The 26,988-nt window shown below is 36.8% G+C and overlaps 1 protein-coding gene across 1 annotated transcript in view; it reads left to right on the top strand.

Moving 5' to 3' along the window:
* SYT10 (synaptotagmin 10) overlaps positions 1–26,988 on the top strand; it is a 77,461-nt gene that overhangs the window by 9,510 nt on the left and 40,963 nt on the right. Inside the window, exons 2-3 of the mRNA XM_004284905.4 lie at positions 13,081–13,438; positions 26,101–26,668. Coding sequence (XP_004284953.1) covers positions 13,081–13,438; positions 26,101–26,668 — 926 coding nt within the window. The remainder of the gene's footprint in view (positions 1–13,080; positions 13,439–26,100; positions 26,669–26,988) is intronic.

The raw sequence follows: 26,988 nt of genomic DNA, 5'->3' as shown, positions 1-26,988 counted from the left end.
TGTCATATATGGCCTTTATTATGTTGAGGTAAGTTTCCTCTATGCCTACTTTCTGGAGGATTTTTTATCATAAATGGGGTTAAATTTTGTCTAAACCTTTTTCTGTGTCTATTGAGATGATCATATGATTTTTCTCCTTCAACTTGTTAATATGGTTTATCACATTGATTGATTTGCACATATTGAAGAATCCTTGCATTCCTGGGATAAATCCCAATTGATCATGGTGTATGATCCTTTTAATGTGCTGTTGGATTCTGATTGCTAGTATTTTGTTGAGGAGTTTTGCATCTATGTTCATCAGTGATATTGTTGTGTAGTTTTCTTTTTCTGTGACATCTTTGTCTGGTTTTGGTATCAGTGTGATGGTGGCCTCGTAGAATGAGTTTGGGAGTGTTCCTCCCTCTGTTATATTTTGGAAGAGTTTGAGAAGGACAGGTGTTAGCTCTTCTCTAAACGTTTGATAGAATTCACCTGTGAAGTCATCTGGTCTTGGGCTTTTGTTTGTTGGAAGATTTTTAATCACAGTTTCAATTTCAGTGCTTCTGATTGGTCTGTTTATATTTTCTATTTCTTCCTGGTTCAGTCTCGGAAGGTTGTGCTTTTTGAAGAATTTGTCCATTTCTTCCAGGTTGTCCATTTCATTAACATATAGTTGCTTGTAGTAATCTCTCATGCTTCTTTGTATTTCTGTAGTGTCCGTTGTTACTTCTCCTTTTTCATTTCTAATTCTATTGCTTTGAGTCTTCTCCCTTTTTTTCTTGATGAGTCTGGCTAATGGTTTGTCAGTTTTGTTTATCTTGTCACAAACCAGCTTTTAGTTTTATTCATCTTTGCTCTTGTTTCCTTCATTTCTTTTTCATTTATTTCTGATCTAATCTTTATGATTTCTTTCCTTCTGCTAATTTTGGGGTTTTTTTGGTTCTTCTTTCTCTAATTGCTTGAGGTATAAGGTTAGGTTGTTTGTTTGAGATGTTTCTTGAGGTAGGATTGTATTGCTATGAACTTCCCTCTTAGAACTGCTTTTGCTGAATTCCATAGGTTTTGTGTCATTATGTTTTCATAGTCATTTGTTTCTAGGTTTTTTTATTTCCTCTTTGATTTCCTCAGTGATCTCTTGGTTATTAAGTAGTGTATTGTTTAGCCTCCATGTGTTTGTATTTTTTCCATTTTTTTTCCTGTAATTGATATCTAGTCTCATAGCATTGTGGTCGTAAAAGATACTTGATACAATTTCAGTTTTCTTAAATTCACCAAGACTTGATTTGTGACCCAAGATATGATCTATCCTGGAGAATGTTCAATGAGCACTTGAGAAGAAATTGTATTCTGTTGTTTTTGGATGGAATATCCTATAAATATCAATTAGATTTGCCTTGTTTAATGTATCCTTTAAAGTTTGTGCTTCCTTATTTATTTTCACTTTAGTTGATCTGTCCATTGGTGAAAGTGGGGTGATAAAGTCCCCTATTATGATTGTGTTACTGTCGATTTCCCATTTTATGCCTCTTAGCATTTGTCTTATGTATTGAAGTGCTCCTATGTTGGTTGCATAAATATTTACCATTGTTATATCTTCTTCTTGGATTGATCCCTTGATCATTAGTTAGTGTCCTTCTTTGTCTCTTGTAGTAGTCTTTATTTTAGAGTCTATTTTGTCTGATATGAATACTGCTACTCCAGCTTTCTTTTGATTTCCATTTTCATGGAATATCTTTTTCCATCCCCTCACTTTCAGTCTGTACATATCCCTAGGTCTGAAGTGGGTCTCCTACAGACAGCATATATATGGGTCTTGTTTTTGTATCCATTCAGCCAGACTATGTCTATTGGTGGGAGCATTTAATCCACTTACATTTAATGTAGTTACCGATATGTATGTTCCTATTACCATTTTCATAATTGTTTTGGGTTTGTTATTGTAGATCTTTTCCTTCTCTTGTGTTTCCTGCCTGGAGAAGTTCCTTTAGCATTTGCTGTAAAGCTGGTATGGTCATGCAGAATTCTATTAGATCTTGCTTTTCTCTAAGTTTTTTAATTTGTCCATCAAATCTGAATGAGATCCTTGCTGGGTAGAGTAATCCTGGTTGTAATTTCTTCCCTTTTATCACTTTAAATATGTCTTGCCACTCCCTTCTGGCCTGCAGATTTTCTGCTGAAAAATCAGCCATTAACCTTATGGGGATACCCTTGTATGTTATTTGTTGTATTTCCCTTGCGGCTTTTAATATTTTTTCTTTGTATTTAATTTTTGATAGTTTGATTAATATGTGTCTTGACATATTTCTTCTTGCATTTATCATGTATGGGACTCTCTGTGCTTCCTGCACTTGATTGGCTATTTCCTTTCCCATATTAGGGAAGCTTTCAACTATAATCTCTTTAAATATTTTCTCAGTCCCTTTCTTTTTCTATTCTTCTTCTGGGACCCCTATAATTGGAATGTTGATGCATTTAGTGTTGTCCCAGAGGTCTCTGAGGCTCTCTCCAATTCTTTTCATTCTGATTTTCTTTATTCTGCTCTGCAGTAATTATTTCCACTATTTTATCTTCCAGGTCACTTATCCATTCTTCTGCCTCAGTTATTCTGCTATTGTTTCCTTCTAGAGAATTTTTAATTTCATTTATTGTGTTGTTCATCATTGTTTGTTTGCTCTTTAGTTCTTCTAGGTCCTTGTTAAACGTTTCTTGTATTTTCTTCATTCCATTTCCAAGATTTTGGATCCTCTTTACTAATTACTCTCAATACTTTTTCAGGTAGACTGCCCATTTCCTCTTCATTCGTTTGGTCTGGTGGGTTTTTACCTTGCTCCTTTTCTGCTGTGTGTTTCTCTGTCTTCTCATGTGCTTACCTTACTGTGTTTGGGGTCCCCTTATTGCAGCCTGCAGGTTTGTAGTTCCCGTTGTTTTTGGTGTCTGCCCCTAGTGGCTAAGGTTTTTTCAGTGGGCTGTGTAGGCTTCCTGGGGAAGGGGACTAGTGCCTGTGTTCTCGTGGATGAGGCTGTGTCTTATGTTTCTGATAGGCAGGACCATGTCTGTTGGTGTGTTTTGGTGTGTTTGTGACCTTATTATGATTTAAGGCAACCTCTCTGCTAATGGGTGGTTTTGTGTTCCTGTCTTGCTAGTTGTTTGGCATAGAATGTCTAGCACTGTAGCTTTCTGGTTGTTGAATGGAGCCTTAGCATTGAGATGGCTATCTCTGGGAGAGCTTTCGCTATTTGATATTATGTGGATCTGGGAGGTCTCTGGTGGACCAATGTCTTGAACTCAGCTGTCCCACCTCAGAGGCACAGGCCTGACACCCTGCCAGAGCACCAAGACTCTGTCAGCTATACAGCTCAGAAGAAAAGGGGGAAAGAAAGCAAGAAAGAAAGGAGGGAGGGAGGGAGGGAGGGAAGGGAAGGGAAGGGAAGGGAAGGGAAGAGAAGGGAAGGGAAGGGAAAGGAAGGAAGGGAGGAAGAAAGGGAGGAGAAAAGGGAGAATGAAAGAGGGAAATAAAGGGAGAAAGAAAGAAGAGAGAAACCAAACCAAAAACAAATCCACCAATGATAACAAGCACTAAAAAGAATAGTAAAAACAAAATAAAGAAAAAAGAAAAAACTGACAGACAGAACCCTAGGACAAATGGTAAAAGCAAAGCTATACAGACAAAATCACACAAAGAAGAATACACATACACACTTACAGAGAAAAAAAATTTTAAATATATATATCTATATTTTAAAAAAATAAATAAATTTTAAAAAGGAAGAGAGCAACCAAATCACTAAACAAATCTACCAATGATAATAAACTCTAAATACTAAACTAAGATAAACATAAAACTGGGAACCAGTCAGTCACATACAGCAAACCCCAAGTCTACAGTTGCTTCCAAAGTCTACCGCCTCAATTTTGGGATGGTTCATTGTCTATTCAGGTATTCCACAGATGCAAGGTACATCAAGTTGATTGTGGAGATTTAATCCGCTGCTCCTGAGGCTGCTGCGAGAAATTTCCCTTTGTCTTCTTTGTTCGCACAGCTCCTGGGGTTCAGCTTTGTACTGGCCCTGCCTCTGCGTATAGGTCGACTGAGGGCATCTGTTCCCGCCCAGACAGGACAGGGTTAAAGGAGCAGCTGATTAGGGAGCTCTGGCTCACTCAGGCTGGGGGGAAGGAGGGGTACAGTATGCGGGGCAATCCTGTGGTGACAGAGGCCAGTGTGATATTGCAACAACCTGAGGTGCACTGTGTGTTCTCCCGGGGAAGTTGTCCCTGGATCATGGGACCCTGGCAGTGGTGGGCTGCACAGGCTCCCAGGACGGGAGGTGCAGATAGTGACCTGTGCTTGCACACAGGCTTCTTGGTGGCTGCTGCAGCAGCCTTAGATCTTCATGCCCATCTCTGGGGTCTGCGCTGATAGCCGCAGCTCGTGCCCTTCTCTGGAGCTCATTTAGGTGGCGCTCTGAGTCCCCTGTCCTCGCGCACCGTGAAACAATGGTGTCTTGCCTCTTGGTCAGGTGCAGACTTTTTCCCAGACTCCCTCCTGGCTAGCTGTGGTGCATTAGGCCCCTTCAGGCTGTGTTCACACAGGCAACCCCAGTCCTCTCCCTGGGATCTGACCTCCAAAGCTGGAACCTCATCTCCCAGCCCCCACCCATCCCAGCAAGTGAGCAGAGGAGCCTCTCTGGCTGGTGAGTACTGGTTGGCAGTGATCCTCTGTGTGGTGATCTCTCTGCTTTGCCCTCTGCACCCCTGTTTCTGTGCTCTCCTCTGTGGCTCCAAAGATTCCCCCCACCAACCACCCCGTCTCCGCCAGTGAAGGGCCTTCCTAGTGTGTGGAAAATTTTCCTCCTTCTCGGCTCCCTCCCCAAGGTGCAGGTCTCATCCCTATTCTTTTGTCTCTGTTTTTTCTTTTTTCTTTTGCCCTACCCAGGTACGCAGGGAGTTTCTTGCCTTTTGGGAAGTCTGAGGTCTTCTGCCAGCATTCAGTAGGTGTTCTGTAGGAGTTGTTCCACATATAGATGTGTTTCTGATGTATTTGTGGAGAGGAAGGTGATCTCCATGTCTTATTCCTCTGCCATCTTGAAGGTCTCCTGCCCATCCTTGTTTTCTTACAAAGGAAGACATGATCCAATCTTTTCACCTTTGCTTCAGACTCCACCCATGGTCACCTTTTATGAGACTTTACTATTAATTATTCATTCTGCTTAATTTTCTATCTCTTCTTGTCTACTGATTCCTTCCCATAATTAAAATATGCTAAAATATTGCACATCCAAACATCATCAATTCCATGTGCTACTGTTTCCCTCTTCCCTAAATACAATGTCCTGAAGGAACTATCTACACTCACAGAATTCACATCCTCACTCCCATTCATTCATTAAACCACATTCATCTGTTTAACAGTTTCTGCTTCAGTAGTCTCCTTGAATGCACTAAAGACCTACTTGTTAAAGTTAATGGATACTTACCAACCTTTGTTTTAATTGAACTTACTTTAACTTTTTATGCTGTTTACCACTTCTTAAAATATTCTCTAAACTTCTATGAAAGCACATTGGCCTCATTTTTTTTCATACTTCTACTCTTTCCCAGCCTTCTATGCAGGCTCTTTCTTCTTTAAAGTTATCTTTCTTTTATTATTGGTGTCGTCAGGAATCTGTTAAGGGGCTTTTATCTTCTCTTTCATGGATTCAGATTCTACTATTTAAGAAAGTCCTTCAATTTTATCTTGAGTTGCAGTGACCAACAGCTTACTCAAAATTTCTATTTGCATGTTGGGTATGTACTCCAAACCCAGCACAGAAGTCATTGTCTTCCTCACTTCAACAACCTGTTTGTCTCCCAGTGAATCACATTCTTGTCCTTCAATCTTCACACTCTTTCACTAGAGCCTTGATTTCCCAATGTGCTCTGTTTCCCATTTCAGCCACCCTTGTTCAGAACCACTATAATCTCTCATGTGGATGACTACTATAATCTGTTAACTATTTTTTCATCTTCTAGCTGGCCTCCACTCTTATCTTCTCCCTAGCCAGAAGGTAATTTCTGATATATATATTCAACCATTTCATACCTTGACTTAAAAAATGTTCCTGGGACTACTTATTTGAATTTGAACTAAGTCCAAACTCATAACATCCTTCATGTCATAGCCAAATACTGAATCATAAAAACTCATTTTAAATGTTTTGATGACTTTATAAATTCTCACAGATCCTCCCTTAATCTTTTGAGAGTCAGATTCTTTTTTTATCTTGTTAAACAAATTTTGTTGAAAAAAAAGTCATAAAGACCTAAGAATTAAACTATTGGTTTTGTTTTTAAATACTTTTAATAATTAGTCATAATTTCAATAATAAGCAACGTAAAAAGTGTGTAATACAATAAGCTTCTTTTTATAATTTTAGTTTTATTTTTCTCAATAAAATTCTAACTGATGCAACTTCTTTCACTTCTTGCTGTTGTGGGGAAATCTCTTCCCCCCTTGCTTTACATTTCTGGATGGAAGGAGCTACAAATAGGATAATCATGGAATCTTGGCCTACCCCATCCCTAAGAAATGACTTACATGTTTCCCCCTTTTCTTTGAGTTATAACCTTGATATCCTCAGGAAACAAATATTCTCTACTCCTTTGTGTAGTAAATTTTATAGGGTCAAGTACCCATGGGGAACACATGTGGTTGTCCAGCCAGGACTGTGACTGTATGGGCTAGTCTAGTTAATTCAAGGTGATATATTAGCAAATCCACTTTCTAATGGACCTAAGCTGATATTCACTTTTTTTTTTTTAATTGCTACCTGCTTGAACTGTTTCTCTGAGCACAACTGAGTAGGAAAATAGAATCTTATTTATTAACTTCCTGAAACATTAATATTTACTTAGAAATTTTGGTCTCCATTATAAGCAAATTCACTCCTTTCAGTACTAAATAGCATTAGAAGATGTGTTTCTCTTCTAACTAATCTGTGAATCACCATTCAATCCATACTCAATCCATACCTATGCCTCTTTTCCCCTAGGTACTCTTGTTTAAAGAAAAAAAAAAGTTGACAATAGTAGCAACCTATTGTTGCACTTATGCAAATTATGATGCTAAATAATTTACATACATTTCCTTATATAAAACTCACAACATTCCTATGAAATAAATATAAACTCCCCCATTTTACTGAGACTCTTAATGTCTAAACAATTTGCCCAAAGTCACACAGTGGTGGAGTTGACATTTTAACCCAGGTCTAAGTGGTTTCACAGTATAAGTTATATTATACTATTTTCCTAGTATAAGAATTTCTACATATTCCCTGCATATCACTCAACTTTTAGCCATCTTGAAGTTCACAGACATTTGAGTGTCTTTTCAGATAATTCCCCAAATGTGTATTCAGTAGCTCCATAAATATTTTTTGACCTTGTGATATATACTAGACACTAAAAATAAAAAGGTAAATAAAAGGAGTAAGTGTATTGGTAGGATGGGAGCATTTGGAGAAGCAAAATAAATAGACATCCACAATTCCTTGTCCACAATTATGAAACCTCCAAACCTCTGAAACCTGAAAATTATTTTGCAAATTGTCCAATCTGGGGACTTCCCTGGTGGCGTGGTGGTTAAGAATCCGCCTGCCAATGCAGGGGACACAGGTTCGATCCCTGGTCAGGGAAGATCCCACATGCCACAGACCAACTAAGCCCATGCATCACAACTACTGAGCCTGCGCTCTAGAGCTCACAAGCCACAATTACTGAAGCTTGCGCACCCCAGAGCCCGTGCACCACAACAACTGACCCCACATGCTGCAACTACTGAAGTCCACGGGCCTAGAGCCCAAGCTCTGCAACAAGAGAAGCCACCGCAATGAGAAGCCCACACACTGCTGCGAAGAGTAGCCCCCCCTCACCGCAACTAGAAAAAGGCTGTGTGCAGCAAGGAAGACCCAAAGCAGCCAAAAATAAATAAAAATTTTAAAAAATTGTCCAATTTGGCACCAACACGTTACCTAAATTGGCATTAAGTTGCTTACAGTCTTCAGTGATCCCACTCAGTGTGACTGATCCATATATTTCATTACATATATATTAATGTGTTTGGTTACTAGATGTTATCCCAGATAAGGTATACCATACTACCTTTCCAATATCCAAAAGAAAATAATTTTTGAAACCATCATGTCCTAAGTGTTTGGGATAAAAGATTATAGGCCAATAAATTATTACTAGTGCTATGGTAGTGGGTGTGCTTTAAAGGCCCTTAGGGACAGAGGAGGCAGAGAGAGCTTCAGGGAAGAGGTACTACTGGATCTAGTTTTTGAAGCATGAATACAAATTTGCCAGGCACCCAGACAGGAGGAAAAAACGCCCTGGAACTATTTGAAACAGCCCGAACAAAAATCGTGAGAGAGTAACTTGTGGTCAGGAGAAGGAGAATAGGTAGTAGAGTGGCAGAAGAATGAAGTTGGGTCAATAGCCAGGGGTCAAATCACAAAGACACTGTGGAATGCCATGCAAAGTTTAGATTTGACCAGATTGGGTAATTTGGAAGGATGTTAGGCTAAAAGAGGTAAGATGACCATTTACTAAGTTTCCAGAATATGACTTGATTCCCGCTACTCTGGTACAGTTGATAGTACAGCCTTTCACTTTCAAAAGTGACTTGGTTTGGATGAAGTATTTTATGAACCACATTAGTGAGAAGGGAGATGTGATATTGTGCATATATATTTAGTCTTCTTCCACAGTTCCTGGCTCACAGCTCCCAAAACCCTTAGAATTTCCTTAGTGATGAGAGCCATGTCTTTTAGGTTAATGAGGTGATTTTTGGACCCCACCTAAGGATGAGGGCTGTTTTCCAGAAGAATCAACCATGTGATTAGAGGGTTGGAACTTTCAGTCCCACCCCTGCTGACCTCCTGAGAAGGGAAAGGGGCTGGAGGTTGAATCAGTCACCAGTGGCCAATTATTTACTCAATCATGCCAATGTAATGAAGCCTCTATAAAAACCAAGAAGGATGGGGTTTGAGAGCTTCTGGGTTGTACATGCAGAAATTTGAGAATATTGTGCTCTGAGCTTCCATGCCCTTTCCCCATACTTTGCCCTATGATCTCTTCCATCTGGCTATTTCTGAGTTATATCCTTTTATAATAAACTGGTAATCCTTTTATAATATATCCTTATATCTTTTTATAGTAAACTGGTAAAGAAATTAGTTTCCTGAGTTCTGTAAGCTGCTCTGGCAAATTGATCAAACCCAAGGAGGGGTCGTGGGAACCTCCAATTTTTTGCCGGTTGGTCAGAAAACTACAGATAACAACTTGGATTTGCTACTGGCATCGGAAGGGAGGGGGGCAGTTATGCAGGACTGAACCCTTAACCTATGGAATCTAATGCTACCTCTGGTAGGCAGGTGTCAGAATTGAGTTGAACTGTAAGAACACCCAGTTGGTATCCAGAGAATTGTTAGTGGTATGGGAATTCCACCCCCCCCACACACACAAGTTGAAACTGGGTCAAAGAACCTAAAAACAGGGGGCATTTTCAGTTATAGACTGAAAACTCTTTCTGTCCTTTCCTCTATCCCACATTGTCCTGCAGTTTCCTTATATCTTGGCTTTGGCTCCAACTGAGTTGAAGTTAACCACTGAAGAAGTTAATTGAGTTAAAATATCCAGAAAAATATAATGTAAGTGGAGCTGAAAACACACGAAAGTTATGAAGCCATCATTGGCTTCCTCCATTTTAAAACTGTAGTTAATAATCAGGAAGCACATTCATTTTATAATTTTTCTCTTTCCCTCAAGGTATGGTGCTAATGGATAATTTCAAAATGTAAAAATAAACTACAAAATATAAAATATGATCACACATTCCTCACCAATGGAATATAAATGGAAAATATATTCAATGTATCTTTAGCTAGCAATTGAAAAATAAAGGAAAATATTAGTGTCTATGTATCATAGCATGTCAAAATTAATTTTTATTCTTATAATTAAGTAACAATAAAAACTTGGAATTATTTCAATTTCTTAATGGATTTCCATCAGCTACAAATTGAGAGTTTAACCAGAACCATTTTATCTCACTAATCAGAGAAATAAACAACCTATCATTTCCCCATCAGGTCAGTGAAAATTAAAATACAACAATATTTCTCTGAAATTGTAGGAACTAGTAAACTTATATGATGTTTTTTGTTAGTCAGTCTGGGGTTCTTTTTGGAAATACCTAGTAAAGCTAAATAATGTGCGTAACATGTGACCCTGTGGTTCTATTTCTAGATATTTACTTTAGATAAATATTCACAAATATGCACAGGGACAAGAGTACAAGGATGCTCATTGTAGCTATGTTGTAATAGCAAACAGTGGGCATAATCCAAATATCCATCATGATGAAGTATTATGGAATGCTGTGACATGAAGTTAGACCTCAAGTATTGTTGAATTTAAAAAAAGCAAACTGAATAAAGAAATATGCAGTAGCCATTTATATTAAAAAATTGTATTAAATAATTCTATATTTTATAGTTACTTAAGAGATATTTGTTTGTATTAGTGCTTGGGCTGGACAGACACACACCAAACTGGGGTTAGTGGTTGCTTTGTAGGAGGGGTGGGACCTCCTGGATTTACAATGGTGGTTAAAGGAAATTGGATTTATTCTTTAGTTTTCTAGGGCTGCCATAATCAAGTACTACAGACTGGGTGGCTTAAACAACAGAATCTTATTCCTCAGAGTTTTGGAAGCTAGAAGTCTGAGATAAAGGTGTCAGGAGGGTTGATTTCTTCTGAGTCCTCTTCTCTTTGTCTTGTCGATGGCTGCCTTCTCCCTGGGTCTTCACATGGTCTTCCTTCTGTGACTGTCTTTGTCTTTATCTGCTCTTCTTATAAGGACACCAGTTATATTGGGTTAGGGCTCATCCATATGACCTAATTTTGCCTTAATTACTAATTTAAAAGCCTCTATCTCCAAATACACATTCTGAGGTACTGGGGTTTAGGACTTTAACTTATGAATTTGGAGGGGATGGAGGGACAGACACAATTAAGCATATAACATATTTCTAACATCTTTATTTAAAACAAAGCAACAAAAGAAATTGGTTTCATATTTGGCACTGATGCTAAACAAAGTTGTAAAAGAAAAGTATAAGTTTATCTAAATCTAGAAAAATTTCCCTCATGGGAAATCTGTTTGGTCTTCCAAACTTTAAGAGTGCTATAACACCAGGTTGCTAACATTGGTTATTTTAGGAAGGTGAAAATGGAAGTGGGTAGGGGGATATTCTTAACATTTTTTAATGCTTTTACTTTTTAAAACAATTGTAGATGTGCAGAAAAATTTAGGAAAATACTACAGAGTTCCCATATTTCCCACACCCAGTTTCTCCTATTATTAACATTTTACATCAGTATGGTACATTTGTTACAGTTGATGAACTAATATTGATACACTGTTAACTAAAGTCCATACTTTATTCAGATTTCCTTAGTTTTTACCTAATGTCCTTTTTTTTTTTTTTTTTTAACTCCAGGATTCCATCTAGGATACCACATTGCATTTAGTTGTAATGTCTCCTTAGTCTCTGGGTTATGACAGTTTCTCAGACTTCCTTTTTTTTGGACAACATTGGTGTTTTTTTGTAGAATGTCCCTCTACTGGAATTTGTCTTCTGTTTTTCTCATGATTAGATTCAGGTTGTTGGTTTGGGGAGGAAGACCACAAAGATAAAGTGCCATATTCATCACATCCTATCAAGGGTATTAACATGATTTGTCACTGTTGATGTTCCCTTTGATCACCTGGGTAAGGTTAGTATTTTTCAGATTTCTTCTGTGTAAAGTTACATCGTTTTTGCCCCTTTCCATACAAGTACTCTTTAGGAGAAAGTCACTTTGTGCATGCCACAGTTAAGGAGTGGAGAGCTATGCTCCACTTCCTTGAGGGCAGAATATCCACATAAATTTTTTGGCATGCTTTTGTTTGAGAGATTTGTTTCTTCTCTGCCATTTGTTTATTTATACAATCATTAACTTTTTTTTTACTATATCCCTTTTAATTATTTTACATAGTAAGCATATATTAATTTTGTAATTATTTTAATTTTAAAAATTAATTAATTTACTTATTTTTGGCTGCATTGGGGTCTTCATTATTGCGCATGGGCTTTCTCTAGTTGCAGGGAGAGGGGGCTACTCTTCATTGCAGTGCATGGGCTTCTCATTGCGGTGGCTTCTCTTCTTGCAGAGCATGGGCTCTAGTAACAAGAGCTTCAGTAGTTGTGGCACTCAGGCTCAGCAGTTGTGGCTCATGGGCTGTAGAGCACAGTCTCAGTAGTTGTAGCACACAAGCTTAGTTGCTCCGTGGCATGTGGGATCTTCCCAGACAAGGGCTTGAACCCGTGTCCCCTGCATTGACAGGCAGATTCTTAACCACTGCACCACCAGGGAAGTCCTTGTAATTATTGTTAAATAAGAATATTTTAAAGATATTTAGATAAGAAATCATCAACCAATTTTGGACTTTAGAAATTAGGAGCATGAAAGCTTATTAGAAAGGACCTATGGAGTTTGAAAATACAAATAATTGTGCACCCATTCTCTATTAGTAATGTGTTATTCTCATTTATACCATAGAAAGCAGTTTATACAAATATTTAACATTACCTGCTTAGAGAGTAAGAAGGTTGCATCTTTAGATCCAACATGAAGCAAACAGAAGCCTTTCTAGTTGTATACAGTTTCAGAGCATCTTAAGCTTCATGACTTCAAGGCAGGTTGCATGTAGCTAACCTTCATTTTGCAAACTCTTGGAACGTTTGTACTATACTTGGAAATGATATGTACATATCATGCTTTTCTTGTATACAATTGGAAACTTTCTGGGAAAGAAATTTTTGTCTCCTTTGAGAATTTCCAAACATAATTATTAATATTTCCTCCCTACAAAGATACTTAAAAGTAAATTTTTGAAACTCTAAATCAGCAAACTATTAATAATAACCATAATATCAAATTATCCCACTGTTGCTGCCCTATTACATACACTATCAATGACTTAATATTTCTTTACATTGTAATTTTTTCCAGATATTTCAGTCAGCCTGTTAGCAGTTGTTGTCAGCTTTTGTGGCCTGGCCTTGTTGGTTGTTTCACTTTTTGTCTTCTGGAAGTTGTGCTGGCCTTGCTGGAAGAGCAAACCTGTGACTTCCAATGTCAATACCCTTCCACAGAGCATGTCAAGTGCTCCCACTGAAGTTTTTGAGACTGAAGAGAAAAAAGAGGTTAAAGAAAATGGAGAACCAGCACTAAAAGCTATTGAGCCTGCAATAAAAATCAGCCACACTTCCCCTGATATCCCAGCAGAAGTCCAAACTGCTTTAACAGAACATTTAATTAAACACGCACGTGTGCAAAGACAAACTACTGAGCCTACATCTTCATCCCGGTAAGGAAAGATCAAATATATAAAACTATTTGTGATGTGTGTGTGTGTGTGTGTGTGTGTGTGTGTGTGTGTGTGTGTTGTATGTGATTTTCTAAGAGAAAAATTGAGGTGGGAAAGGAGAAAAGAAAAGACAAACAGGAGAATGAGAAAGACACAGGAAACAGATAATAGAATAAGGAGGGAATTGGCAGGACAGAATAAATAGGGATGAAGAGACAGAAATTAAGGACAAAGAAGCCAAATAGAGAGCAGTACCATGAAAGGGGCTTACTGGAATTTGAGCTTTCATTAAAATCATCTAATTAGAGTTTTGTTTTGTTTTTTTTTTTGCGGTACACGGGCCTCTCACTGCTGTGGCCTCTCACGTTGCAGAGCACAGGCTCCGGACGCCCAGGCTCAGTGGCCATGGCTCACGGGCCCAGCCGCTCCGCGGCATGTGGGATCCTCCCAGACCGGGGGCACGAACCCGTGTCCCCTACATCGGCAGGCGGACTCTCAACCACTGCGCCACCAGGGAAGCCCGAGATTATTATTTATTGACTTTTTCCTTTGAAATATCATTGTTTGATCATTGCTATTTGCAGTCTTTCAATTTAGTTTAAAACAACAAATAAATATCAAGAAAACAGCCATTTGCAATGCGTTTCATGAAATCATCCACAAGTTCACAGTCAAAACTGAGTAACAGAGACTAATGTTTTGTCTACAGTTGTTTAGCACCTACCCCATAAACTGCTGGAAAATTTCATTGCTTATTTGAACTCACATAGACCAAACTCTTATACTGGTGAAAGTATGGTAAGTTCCACAAGAGCTTTGGTGAATATCGAGCATAGCAAGGCGTGTACATGAAAGGAAGGAAGAGGGAGACCTCCTTAAGGAGATACATTTTAAGGAAGTGCATTTTAACTCATCCTGGAAAAATCAGCAGAAGTTTGCTTGGAGGAAAATAATTTGCTGTGGTGTGTATTGAATTGTGTTAACTGTAAAGGGAAAAAGATTCTTGTGAAAAAACATTTTTTCTACTAAGTATGGTCTTCAATCTTTAACATGAAAAACATGTTAGTAGCAGTGTTCCTCTGATTCCCAGAAGTAGCAACTAATTTTACACTAGGACAGGGTAAAAATCAATAGCAATGGGGGTGAGTGCTGTTTTCTGCTAACTGATTGACTTCCTAATCTTACCTTCCTACTTCTCTAAATCAAAGATGCATCCAAGCTTTCTGACATGACATACTTTTTGTGGGTTTGGAAATCTATCAAGTTGAAAAACTTCATGGGTCATGCTTGCTACTAGGATTGAAAGAATATTCAATATATCTTTTATAAAATAAAAAAGGATTGTATCTATAAATAACTTGTCTTCTTTCTGAAATAAATTCCAGAGGGATGAGTAAGAATAATTGTTACTTCGGGGATGAGAAACTTTGGGGTAGGGAGGATGGATGGAGGTCTTATACTTTTCTGAGCTATTTAAATTTTATAACCAAGGTATGCCTCATATTTAGTTATTATGTTGACAAGTTTTCCTGAGCAGTGCATTTGGGTTCATTTTTATAATCCAGTATACATTCATTTAAATTTATTTATGGATATTTAACTATAAAATAGTTATCCCATGTGTCACTTCTTCATATTTATAGGAAAAACTGCTTCAAAATTATCTCATGTGGTTGGTTACTTCATTGTCGTTACTATCAGAACTGAAAACTGTGGCCAACTATGGTATTTAATAAAGCCTTAACATACCCAGAAATTTCAGGGTAAAAATGTTCAATTAACCTACAAAACATTTTTTTAAAATATTGATAATGGCTATGACAATATATCAACTTAGTATTCAGAATTATTCAACTCTTTTAGTTGATAAATGCACCCTACATAAGGACACTCAATTAATGAAGACAAATTGAGGTAAACTATGAAAATAGCTTGCCTTTCTTTGTGCAGATTTTTTTTTGGAAACCTCAGAAAAATGAAGTACTATCTCCAAAATATTATTTGCTGAATGTAAACATACAGCTTATCTGATTATCCCTAGCTAGGGGAGAATGAAAGAATACATACTGAGAACACATGTGTGAAGACTTGGTTTTGGTTGCAGAATTGGTTTCTAGAAATGAAATGCAATAGGGAATGACAACAGGTCATTTTAGCCCTGGATTTCTCAGTTATTACATGAAATTGAAGAAATCAGAAAAAAAAAACTTTTCTCTCAATCTTAAAAATTGGATTGTACATGTACATCTCATATTTTCTTAAGAGAAAAAGTGGAATACAAATTCATAGTTCTGCTAGAACTTTGATATAATTTCATTGACCTCTTTGAATTTCCTTGTTTATGAGTGGCTGAAGAAGGAAGAAAAAAAAGTATTGTTTTTGAGTGCCTGCAATTTAGTCACTGTGCCAGGCATCCTTCCTGATAATCCTCTGCCAGCCTGTATGAAGTAAGTATTATTAATTATCCCCATTACTTGTGAGTTAACTGAAGCCCAGAGAGAGTTTAAAAATTGCCTAAAGCCATGCAGCTTGTGAAAGTTAGAATTCAGATTTATCCAGATTGATGGAACATGTTTTAAGAGTTAAAGCCAAGGGAATATGGATTTTTGCAACCAAAGATTGTTAAAGTCTGCTGCGGACAGGTAGTTTGGAGGTTGGAGAATGAGGGCCACTTCCTGCTCATTCTGCTCAGTTAGAAATGTGGAATTATATGTGGTTATCACGAATAACAAGGGTCATGAGTTTAATCTATTTGGCCTTGGGATGAATTCCTTGTAGAAAACTTGATTATTCCTAGTTCTCAAAACCCCTCATCTATATAATTACTTCATCATACTAAAAATTACCTTTATATAGAGAGGAAGGGGAAATTGCTGAGTTTATTATGCAGACAGAGAGATCCAGGGCACATCATTATAAATCAGATTATTCTGCTCAAATGCTAACTTTTCACTGAGGTCTAGCAAATCAGAACCGCCCCCTGCCCACCACCCCACCACTCACACATGCACACACAGTAAATTTAACTTTAATGCTTGGTTTCCTCACCTTATTAATATATCCTAGCTCTAGTCTGGTGTTGGGACTCCATTTTATTTGGCTCAGACAATAGATGACATATCCTCTCAAGTTTTATTTGTCACTATTCTTAAGCAGCATCTTGATTAGTTAACAGCATTGCTGGAAACTGCCACATTTCCCAAGTTCTCATCCTCCTTTTCAAATACCCGGACATTCGGCCCCATCAGCCTGCTGGCAGCCAAACAACCCAACAGACGTCTGTGTTTTTCTTATTATTAACATTATTATCACATCTGTCTTGATTGACTGTTGATTCATCCAATAGCCTTACTCAGTAGATACAGTCAGCAGATATAACTTTTAGGTATAGTCAGTGTATTCTACATACTCTGTCCACTCTGCAAACTCTAGTGAACTGGAAAAAAATCCACAACATAATGCAGAGAGATAAGATACCAACTTCAATATAAGGAACTACAAGTGCAAACTATGTGGTGGAGAATGTGGAATTAAGATAATTAGAAAAATCATTTTTAGCTGAGGCATGGAGAAGTCCCATTAAACTGAGACCAAAGGAAACTAGGAATTCACATAAAGACAATTGGAAAAGGGTATGCATTCCAGATGGAAATATTTTATGTGAAAAGACACAGAACAGCAAATCTTATCATGAAAACAGCAGGTACGTTGCCTTGATCAGAAAATAGATGTCAGTGGAGGAATAATGGAAGATAAAGTCAGCTGGAATTAAAGTCTGAGGAGGCCTTGGAATCATGGCCAAAATTGTTCAAGGTCTGTCCTGTCAAAAATATTTGCAGCAGAAGAGTCCCTTGGATAAAGAGCTGTGTTTTAGGAAAATTAATTTGACAACAGTTTGTAGGACAGACCATAGAAAAAGGCATCTATTTTGAAAGTAATATAGTAGTTCAGGCATGATAAAAATCTTACAACATTTTGAGTCCATACTGCCCCACACATATAGCTCTACACTGCCTTCTTAGGCAGAAAACCTGCCAATTTTATTTCTGTACTGATCTTGATACCTAGACAAAGCACTGTAGGAACTCAGGGTATATTTGTTGAATTTTAAAAAATCAGTAAATGAATTTTATGACTTCATTTTATCTATCCAAATGGATCTTTCATGGTTGCCAGTTAGAAGGGTGCTTGGTCTTTTTATCATCCTCCTGTAGACCTCAACTCTCTGCCTGTGTGCTTTTGCTTATGCTGCTTCCCTTGTCTAGAATGATAAACTCTTTTTTATCCACTATAAGATCTTTAAGGAAAATGCATCTTTTTCTGTCCAATTATAAGCTATTGTCCTTTAAAGCCATAGCTACAGTCTAGCAATTATTTATTTTCTTAATGTTGAGCTCTAGCTGTGTGCCAGACCTGAGATGTTAATTTCTCAAAGAACAAGTCTGTATAACCCACTTTAATGTGCTCCTAATTTCTTCACTGGGTAGGTGCATAATAAGCATCAAGTGAGTGATTTGGATTGACTGATGATCTCTCCACTTTGCTTTGCTTCTTTAAAGACAGTATCAGATGGTGAGATAAACAGTGCTAATATTAGAAGAAGGTTAATGATGGTATACTCCCAAGGATGAGTATGAGGACCTATTTTCTGTGCATTCATTAATAGTGTGAAATGAGGTGAATTGTAAGCGGCAAAATATTTGTTGAGGATGAGAAATCATGTAGGTTAGCCACTGTTAGAGAGGATTCTAAGTACCTACTGAAAATAATTTGGAAACCTAGTGACAGATCCATTTGAACATGAACAAAAGCATGACATGGAAAGAAATCATTGACTCATATGTGCTGATGGATTTACAATTAGCTATGGTTGTTTAGAAAAGTAATTCTTAATATCATCACACATAAAGTCAGAAAGAGCACTCAATGTAGATTGTTAAAAGAGAAATGAAGAATTACATAAAAATATGTAATACTAGAGTGCATAGTTTTCTTTGAGATTTTTTAAAAAGTTAAGTCCTTCTCAAAAGATAGCAAAAATTGCAATTTTCATTCCAAGATACTGTAAGGAGTGGAAGACAAGATGTTACACAAAGGAAGAATTTAAATGGTATTTAACCAGCTAGGATATCAAGAAGCAGTGCTTGGCCAGAACAATAGAGAACCTGAGATCTAACTCCTTGAAATAAAAGTTCATAAAACATGCTGTGCCGGTGCTTGAGGTGGTTAAATAATCTCCGCTATGAAACATATGTATTTGGTATATAAACTAACTTCTGAAATGGGGTGGCTCTTTGATCCAAGGTCAGAGATAAAACCTTATAAAATGTATTCAAACTTGGAGAGTTTGTTTTCTGGCACTGATAAATATTATCTCCTCTTTACAAGCACTAATTATAAATTGATTAGGACCTTCTTCTTCATAGTACAAATAATTCTTGGGAAGTTGACTTTTATTAGTCACAAGAATCTTGTAGTAAATTATTTCATACAAACTCCAACAGACATTTCTTGAATCCCAGCATGTGTTTATTATGAAATTCATGAAAAGATTAATAATATTTAGTTATGCTATTATAAAGACTACTAGTAGAAGGGTTGGGGATTGGAAGGTACATCTGAAACAAGTGATTTCAATACACTCTTTACAGTATGCTCAAGGAGATGTGGAGGAACAGAAGGAGGGACCCAGGGTGGTAGGTCAACTCAGTTGGAGGACTACAACATTTTTCTTCAAATCCTAGCTGACCTCTCTAGGAGAGAGGCTCATGATAGCCAGCAACATACTTCCAAGTAAGGGAAGGCCTAAATGACAAATTGAGCATAGAAATTTAGAGCTAGAATACATAATTAAGGTCAAAAGACCTTATAGGGACCTAGCAATACCAAACAGAATATTCTTGGATTTATTATTCTGACAAGTAGTTATTCTGAGTTTTTTTAAATTTAGGCTTCATTTTATATTACTTCTTTTCTTTAATATAAAATATTATGTTCTCAGAACTTTATTTGTAGATCAAAAACTACCAACCTAATTACTTCATACTCTATTCCTTTAAATATATGCTGGATCAAAAGCAATTGCTTATCATCTCTTGTTATGATTTGTAAACCTTTTTTTTAACATGGTGAAAGGCCAAGGGACAAGTATTTACAGAATAAGAACATTCATTTCCTTAATTACGATTAAAAAACAAGTTTCCTGTCAATTCTTTGAATAGAATAAAGATAAGTTACTTAAACTAATTTTAAGCATTACATTGCATAATTGAGAAGAAAACCAGTTTTTTCTCGAAACAGCTTTTATTATGATTGGATTGTTAGTCATATGGCTAAATTCTTCAGGGAAAATTTTTGACTTATTTATTCAACAGTATTTATAGAACACTTGTTATGTGCCAGGCATTTTTCTAGACATTTGATACACATTAGGGAACAAAACTCAAAATTCCCTACCTGCATTCTTGTGGAGAGGAACCAAACAACATAACTAAGTCAGTTACATGATGTTTTAGAAGATAATAAGTTCTGTAGAAAATAATAGTGCAAAATAAAGGGGTTGGTAGGTCTGAATGAGGAGATGGAAGGGTGGTCCATGCTGGTGTTTGTGGAGAACTTTCCTTGTGGAGAAGGGAACCACTGCAGACGTCCTGAAGGTGGAATCTGCCTTTTGTGTCCCAACCACAGCAAGGAAGCCAGTGTAGGTGTAGCAGAGAGAACCAGGTGGAGAATGCTAGGAGAAAAATCAGAGAGGTAGTAGGACCCAAACCACTTTTGGCTTTTACTCTGAGTAACATGCAAAGCCACCAGAAAGTTTTTAATCAGAGGAGTGTCATGATCTAACTTGTTTTGAAAGGATTACTCTGTTGTTTTGGGTATATACATTGAAGGAGGCAAAAGGATAGAAGCAGAAAGAACACTATGGAGGCTGTAATCCAGGCCAGAAGTGATGTTGGTTCAGAGCAAGGAGATGGTAGTTAATGATGGATATATATATCTATACCCTGACTGGATTCAGGATATACTTTGAAGATAGAACAAACAGACTATGACACATTAGCTTGGGCATATGAGTAAGAAAAGAGGAGTCAAGAACTGCATGTTTTGGCCTGAGCGTCTGGAAAGATAAAATTGATAAACATGAGGCTGTGAATGGAGTGAGTTTGGGAGCCAAAAACAGGAGATATGGGACTGTTGTGTTTAAGGATTTTGTTAGAAATCTTAGTGGAAAAATTGAGTAAGCAACCAGATAATAACTCTGGAATTCTGGAGAGAATCTGCAAAACATACGTAAACTTGGAGTCCACATAGAGATGGTGTTCAAAGCCAGGAGATGATATCATCAGAGAGGTGAGTGTAGATAAGAAAGAGAAAACCAGAGATGAATCCCAGAAGTACTCCAATATTAAGACATCAGGAACAGCATTGTAGACTGAGAAGTCGAGACTAGTGAAGAAGGAAAACCAGGAGGGTATAACCTGAAAGCCAAGTGAAGAGAGTATGTAAACAATCAGGAGTGATTAACTGTCAGGTGACTATTGTAAGGTCAAGTGGGGTGAGGACCATGGATTGACCGCTGAGTTTAGCAATGTCGGGGAGGCATTATTGACATTTTCAAGAGCTATTATGTCAGAATTGGTATGTGAAAAACTAGTTAGAGTGAGTTTATATAGAACGGGAGAAGATAAATTGGACAGTGGATGTACTATCCTCAACTCTTTCAAGGAGTTTTGCTGCAAATGTGCTAGAGAAACAGCAGTACAGAGAGAGGAAGTAGAATGAATGGAAGGTTCCTATAAGATAGCAGAAATAACAGTATCCTCTTGTGCTGATGGTAATAATCCAGCAAAGAGGCAGACTTAATAATGCAGGAAGCAAAGAGGAGCAGTCTTGAAGGTGACATGAGAGAAAATGGGATTTAATATACAAGTGGAGGGATTGGCTTTAGATAATAGCATGGGTAATTAATCATATCAGAAAGGTAAAATATATGGATACAGATGCTGATAACAGGGTTGATGAGGTGGAAGATTTCTGCTCTTTGCTTCAACCTCATTAGTGAAATAGGAAGTAAGGTCATTAATTGAGATTGGGAATGAGGAAGGTGTTAGAGGTTTGAAGAAAGGTGAGAAGGTGTGAAATAGTCTTGTGAATCTAGCAGTTTGAGAGGGAGAATGGTTTGCTGTTCAGTGTTAGGGTTTAATGAGGAATGTGGTCATGAATTTAAAATGGAACATTGAGAGTTCTTTTATGTTCTTCTCTAGTTGTATTCACTTGCACAGGTACAGGTATAGAAATGATGGAAAGTTGAATTCAACCAGGACTGTGGTTTTGCCCTGCAACTAAGAAGGTAGAGAGCAACAAGAGAATTGGGAATGTATGTGTGAGAGTGGCTCTATTGATTAACAATGGAAATGAAACTGGATAACGAGGGAAAAGTGACATCAAGGAACTAGGGATTATGAAATAGTGATAGAATCAGTGTATTGGAGGTTCTTGTGAGTTGGAAAAGTTATTTGAATTGGAGTATAAGAGGGTGTGAGCTGGAAAGAGGTGTTGCTCAGAGAGAAGCATGTGTGAAATTGGGGTTGTGGAGAGTTTGCAGCTAATAATAATGACGAAATCTGGCTATGCACATAGTAGTAACTGAGGTAAATAGAGAACATTATTAGAGGAGAGAAATTCAAAGAACCTAGAGGCCAAGTAGTTGGAAGAAACTTGTTCACTGCTAGGAATTGAAGCAAAAACATTGTCAAAGAGAGTTAGTGAACCAAGTGATTAAAATCACTTTAAAGGGAGTGATTTGAGTATTAGTAAATGACTAACAATAAGTGGTAATGGGGATATGATCTGTTGACTTGAGTTTTAGAGCCTGGAGTGGTGTATTAGGGAGAATGATGTGAATGTGGTAATGAAGGACAAGAGGAATGGACAACTTCACGTCTAGGACCAATGGAACAAGGATTATTGCAAAAATATCAACCACCACATGAGAGGGGCACAGAGCAAACTGTCCTTGGGGAAGAATCAGGCTTCTACTAAGCAATAATGTGAGAAGAACATTTAAAGAAGAGATTAAAGATATAGAGGATTGTGCTGACATCAGACAATGAATTAATTTCAAAAATTCCTTGTGGTATATTATACAACTTAGTCTGCCTTCATATATGTAGTGCCCTGCATGGTATATGCTCAGATATTTTTGTGCTGAATGAGTCACTCTTGTCATTGTTTCAAATTGAATGGAAAAAATAGGAAACAAATAAAGGTGAAAACTTTGTTTACCAGAAAATTAATTTAGTCTTATTATTTGAGCCTCCTTAGCTATAAAACAGGGTTACAACTTTTAATATATGGTGATAGTTTCCTATATAAATATTATTAATATTAAAACAAAGAGAGATGAACTCCTTGTAAATATATTGAATAAACAAATAAAACACACCTCTTATTTCTCAAGCAGTACCTAAGATAAATTTAATAGTTAGTAAAGACACTGCAAGTAAGAGTAGGAGGATATAGGTTTCCCACTTAAGGAAGAAAGAACTGCTGCAGCTGAGAAGTGAGAGTCAGAGGGAATCTGTTGTCCAGGGTGGTAGACCAGGACATGCTCACACAAGAATGACTTTGTGCCAACTCTGTATCCCCAAACAGGAAACCTAGATTTGAGATTGTCAGAACCAGAGAGTTCATTATGGCATTTGCCCTTCAGCTCCATGTGTCCTAAACTCTAATGATAATTATTAGCAGTATGAAAAATGGTAGGTTTCAAAGTTATCTGTAATATCTCATTTGACCTTCACAACTATGAAAGGATGGTTTTATGGATGAGGAAAGTACACATCAAAAAAGTGAAGTGACTTGCCCAAAGTTGCTGTTACTCCATAGGGAGGCTGGGACCAAACTATAGTCTGATTTCAGTCCAGCATTTTTTTAATCTCATCTCAGTGTAATGCTCTTCAAGCGCTTTCTCCTGGGTAGTGTGGAAAACTTGGCACGGTTTCCAGTGAGATTCCAGGACTCTACTCACACATTAACCAAAGCAGCTCTGTCCATACATGTTGAACTTCTGGTCTCTGGTTTTGTTTGAAAGAAAGGATCTGTTGGTGAAAAAAATATTTGAAAATTACCATATTAATACATTTTATTCCTATGGCATCAGATAATATTGACTATATCTAGTAGTTACTCTCAGATGTTTCAGGTAGGGTGGGAAAAGTTTCTCCTTCTCCATCTGGAAAAGTACTTATGCGGTGCCTTCCTAGGTTTGAAGGGTAAGAGTGCGGTCAGTAACAGTCAAATGGCCTGTACTTTAATTGGTTGGTATTTGTGTGAGACTAAATAGACACTTACCACTGTCATTCCAAAAGAGAAAAAAAAATTCAAGAAGATAAAGAGGATCTGTGTTGTCATGGCAATAGTTTAACATTGTAATAATTAAAGCTTCTCTTAACTGACTAGCTAAACTGTGACTTAAAACATGAACTATTTACTCTATAATTAGGGCACTGGCTTACTAGAACAAAAATGTTACTGCTTTTTGATTCTTGTTAGAAGGGGCTTTACAGCTGCCCATTTAGATTCAGTGGCATAAGAAATAAATTATTGAATTTTTAGGGAGAGGATAGAAGCTTAAATTATATTATGTTGAAAAGCATTAGGGAGGTGAAATTATAGATCAATTTATTTTAAAAAAGGAATTAATTTCTTGGGGGCTTTTTGCTCACAAAAATAAAAAAAAATTTTAAATTGTTGCATAAGTGAAAGTGATTTTGGCAGAAATATTAGATTGTTTAGTAAAATATTCTAAATCTCTTAAGAATATTGAATGTATTAACTGGATTATACTAGACCTCTTTAATAATTCACAGCAACACATACTACCTGTATTCCTTTCTAAATTCTTATTATTTCTTAAATGCTCCCTGATGGTTTTCTGACCCTAATTTAAGCCTCTGATCTTGTATATCTGGAAAAGATTCAGGATCAAAATACATTTCATAGCATGTTCAATGCATTAAAATGGGGTCAATCTGAGGATCAATCTGGGGAAACAGATCACTTCAAGCTTTAAGTAACTTAGTAAAGACTTTTACGTATATACTCACTTAGATACTGAAACTAAAATATTGGGTCTTAAATTCAGTATAGTTTTAATTAGGAGCTTATTCCCTCATCTGAGATAAAGTTATCCTAGTTTGTTTCTTTATATAGAAATAATTTTTCAATTATGATCAAGTGGAAAAAGGTATAACAACAAGCATAAAGGATTTTGAAGTAAGTGCTGGAGAGACATTGAATTTAAGAGAGAGATGAAAGAAGGAAAGCCAAGCTGAAGGCTACTGTAGAAAGCAAAGTATGAGATGATGAGGATATGGACCAAATAGCAATGGAAATAGAGTAGAATGGACAATTATATGAGATGTCTCAAAGCAAAAAATCAACAGGACTTAGAAAATTAAGCAAATCCCATGAAATAAAGGAAAAGTGATTCAAACAAGCATAATGCAGGATTCCAAGCATAAGTGACTGACAAAAATGTTAGAGCTATTGTCAGAGATTGTGGAAGAGTGAACTGGTTTGAAAGCAAAATAGAGAAAATAATTAGTTTGCTTGAGTTTGGGGCAAAATTAGGACATTTGTTTAGAAATCCCCCTTCAAGACAAAGAGATATGGAACTAGGATTTTGTCTATCTGAGATATATCTAGGGAATCACCAGATTAAAGGTAGTAATTATAGCCCCAAAACTGATTATTAGTCTGATGGAGTGATTGAGAAGAGAAAAGAACAAAAGACCTGGAACCAGACCTTGAGGAAACACATAAGTTGACATAGCTCACGCTAGAAATCATGGAGAAACTATGAGAAGCAGATCTTAATGCAAGTCACATTTATGAGCCATTAGTAAGCTGATATACCTAATGTTCTGGAAATGTTGGAGAGATAAATAGTAACAGTGAGTATAGGACATTCAGTTTGAATTTTAAGAACTATTATTTAGCCCCAAACTCTAAAATTCTACAGTCTTTTAATCCTTAAGAGTTTCTGAAGCCCACTCCATGTTGAAAAAAGGAAAATGTACTCATTTTTTTCTGTCATAACTATATATTCTTTTGAAAAATACACATTCATCTAGTTATCTTAAGTATTAGAAATAACACAGCATAAGAATATGTGGACTTATGTTTTTAAATATTGTCATCACTAAAATGGGAAATTCATAAGACCAAAATATCCAGATGAAAAGAAATCAGCCATTTGAATGATTTGTTTACATAATGTTTACATCTAGATACACCCAGGTAACATTTTGTAGAATATTGAACTTTTTTGGTAATCATCTTTCTTTACAATTGTGTTTAAAAGTTTTGTGCTTATTATGGTACATAAAAATACCAAAAGCTCATAAAAATGTACATATGTGTGTTTTAGGTATTTCTATAATTTTAGGAGAGTTTTTCTTTGAATATTGCATTCCTGGTTTTTCAAAAGTAACTCGTGTGTGTGTGTGTGTGTGTGTGTGTGTATCCATCTGTTTATTGCTGTAGATATAATGCTCCCATTATCCTGGGTGTGGGGTAGAGTTTATATGCCACTGTATATAACATTATCATCAAAATGATCTACTTAAACGATTTTGTGTGTATGTGTGTGTGTACAGACACAATTCCTTCAGAAGACACCTACCAAGGCAAATGCAGGTTTCCAGTGTTGATTTTGGCATGGGCACAGAACCCATTTTACAAAGAGGAGAAACAACAACCAGCATTGGGAGAATAAAACCAGAGCTCTACAAACAGAAATCAGTTGACTCTGAGGGCAACAAGAAAGAAGATGTCAAAACCTGTGGGAAGCTTAACTTCACCCTCCAGTATGATTATGAAAATGAACTTCTAGTTGTTAAAATTATCAAAGCCTTAGATCTCCGTGCTAAAGACTTCACAGGAACTTCTGACCCTTACGTGAAGATGTATCTTCTTCCAGATAGGAAAAAGAAATTTCAGACCCGTGTGCACAGAAAAACTTTAAATCCTGTGTTTGATGAAACTTTTCAGTTTCCTGTAGTATATGATCAACTAAGCAACCGAAAACTACATTTCGGTGTGTATGATTTTGACAGATTTTCTAGACATGACATGATTGGGGAAGTGATTTTTGATAATTTGTTTGAAGCCTCTGATCTCTCCAGGGAAGCCACAGTATGGAAAGATATTCATTGTGCTACCACAGTAAGTTATAATTCCACCAATGTATTCCTTTTTATTTGACCTGCAGTGATATATAAAACTAATTTTTACCCACATTAGTTCTACTAATTCCCTAATTCTATTAGGGAATTTATGTCCTAAATACCTGCAAACAGAGTATGTGATTACATACATACATAATAATTCAGACACTTAACACTATGTAGGTAACATTAGTGATTGTATAAATAAAATAATCTTTTCCTTCAACATCTAACCTTTGTTTCTACACTTCCTGTTTGGGGAAATTCATTACTTCACTGTATTGGACATTTCTGGTAATTTGCCAAAAATAGGCTTTT

The sequence above is a fragment of the Orcinus orca genome, chromosome 11 (assembly GCF_937001465.1).
Source record: "Orcinus orca chromosome 11, mOrcOrc1.1, whole genome shotgun sequence".
NCBI lineage: Eukaryota > Metazoa > Chordata > Mammalia > Artiodactyla > Delphinidae > Orcinus > Orcinus orca.
Note: the sequence above shows the minus strand (reverse complement) of the source record. Positions and strands in the feature narration are given on the sequence as shown.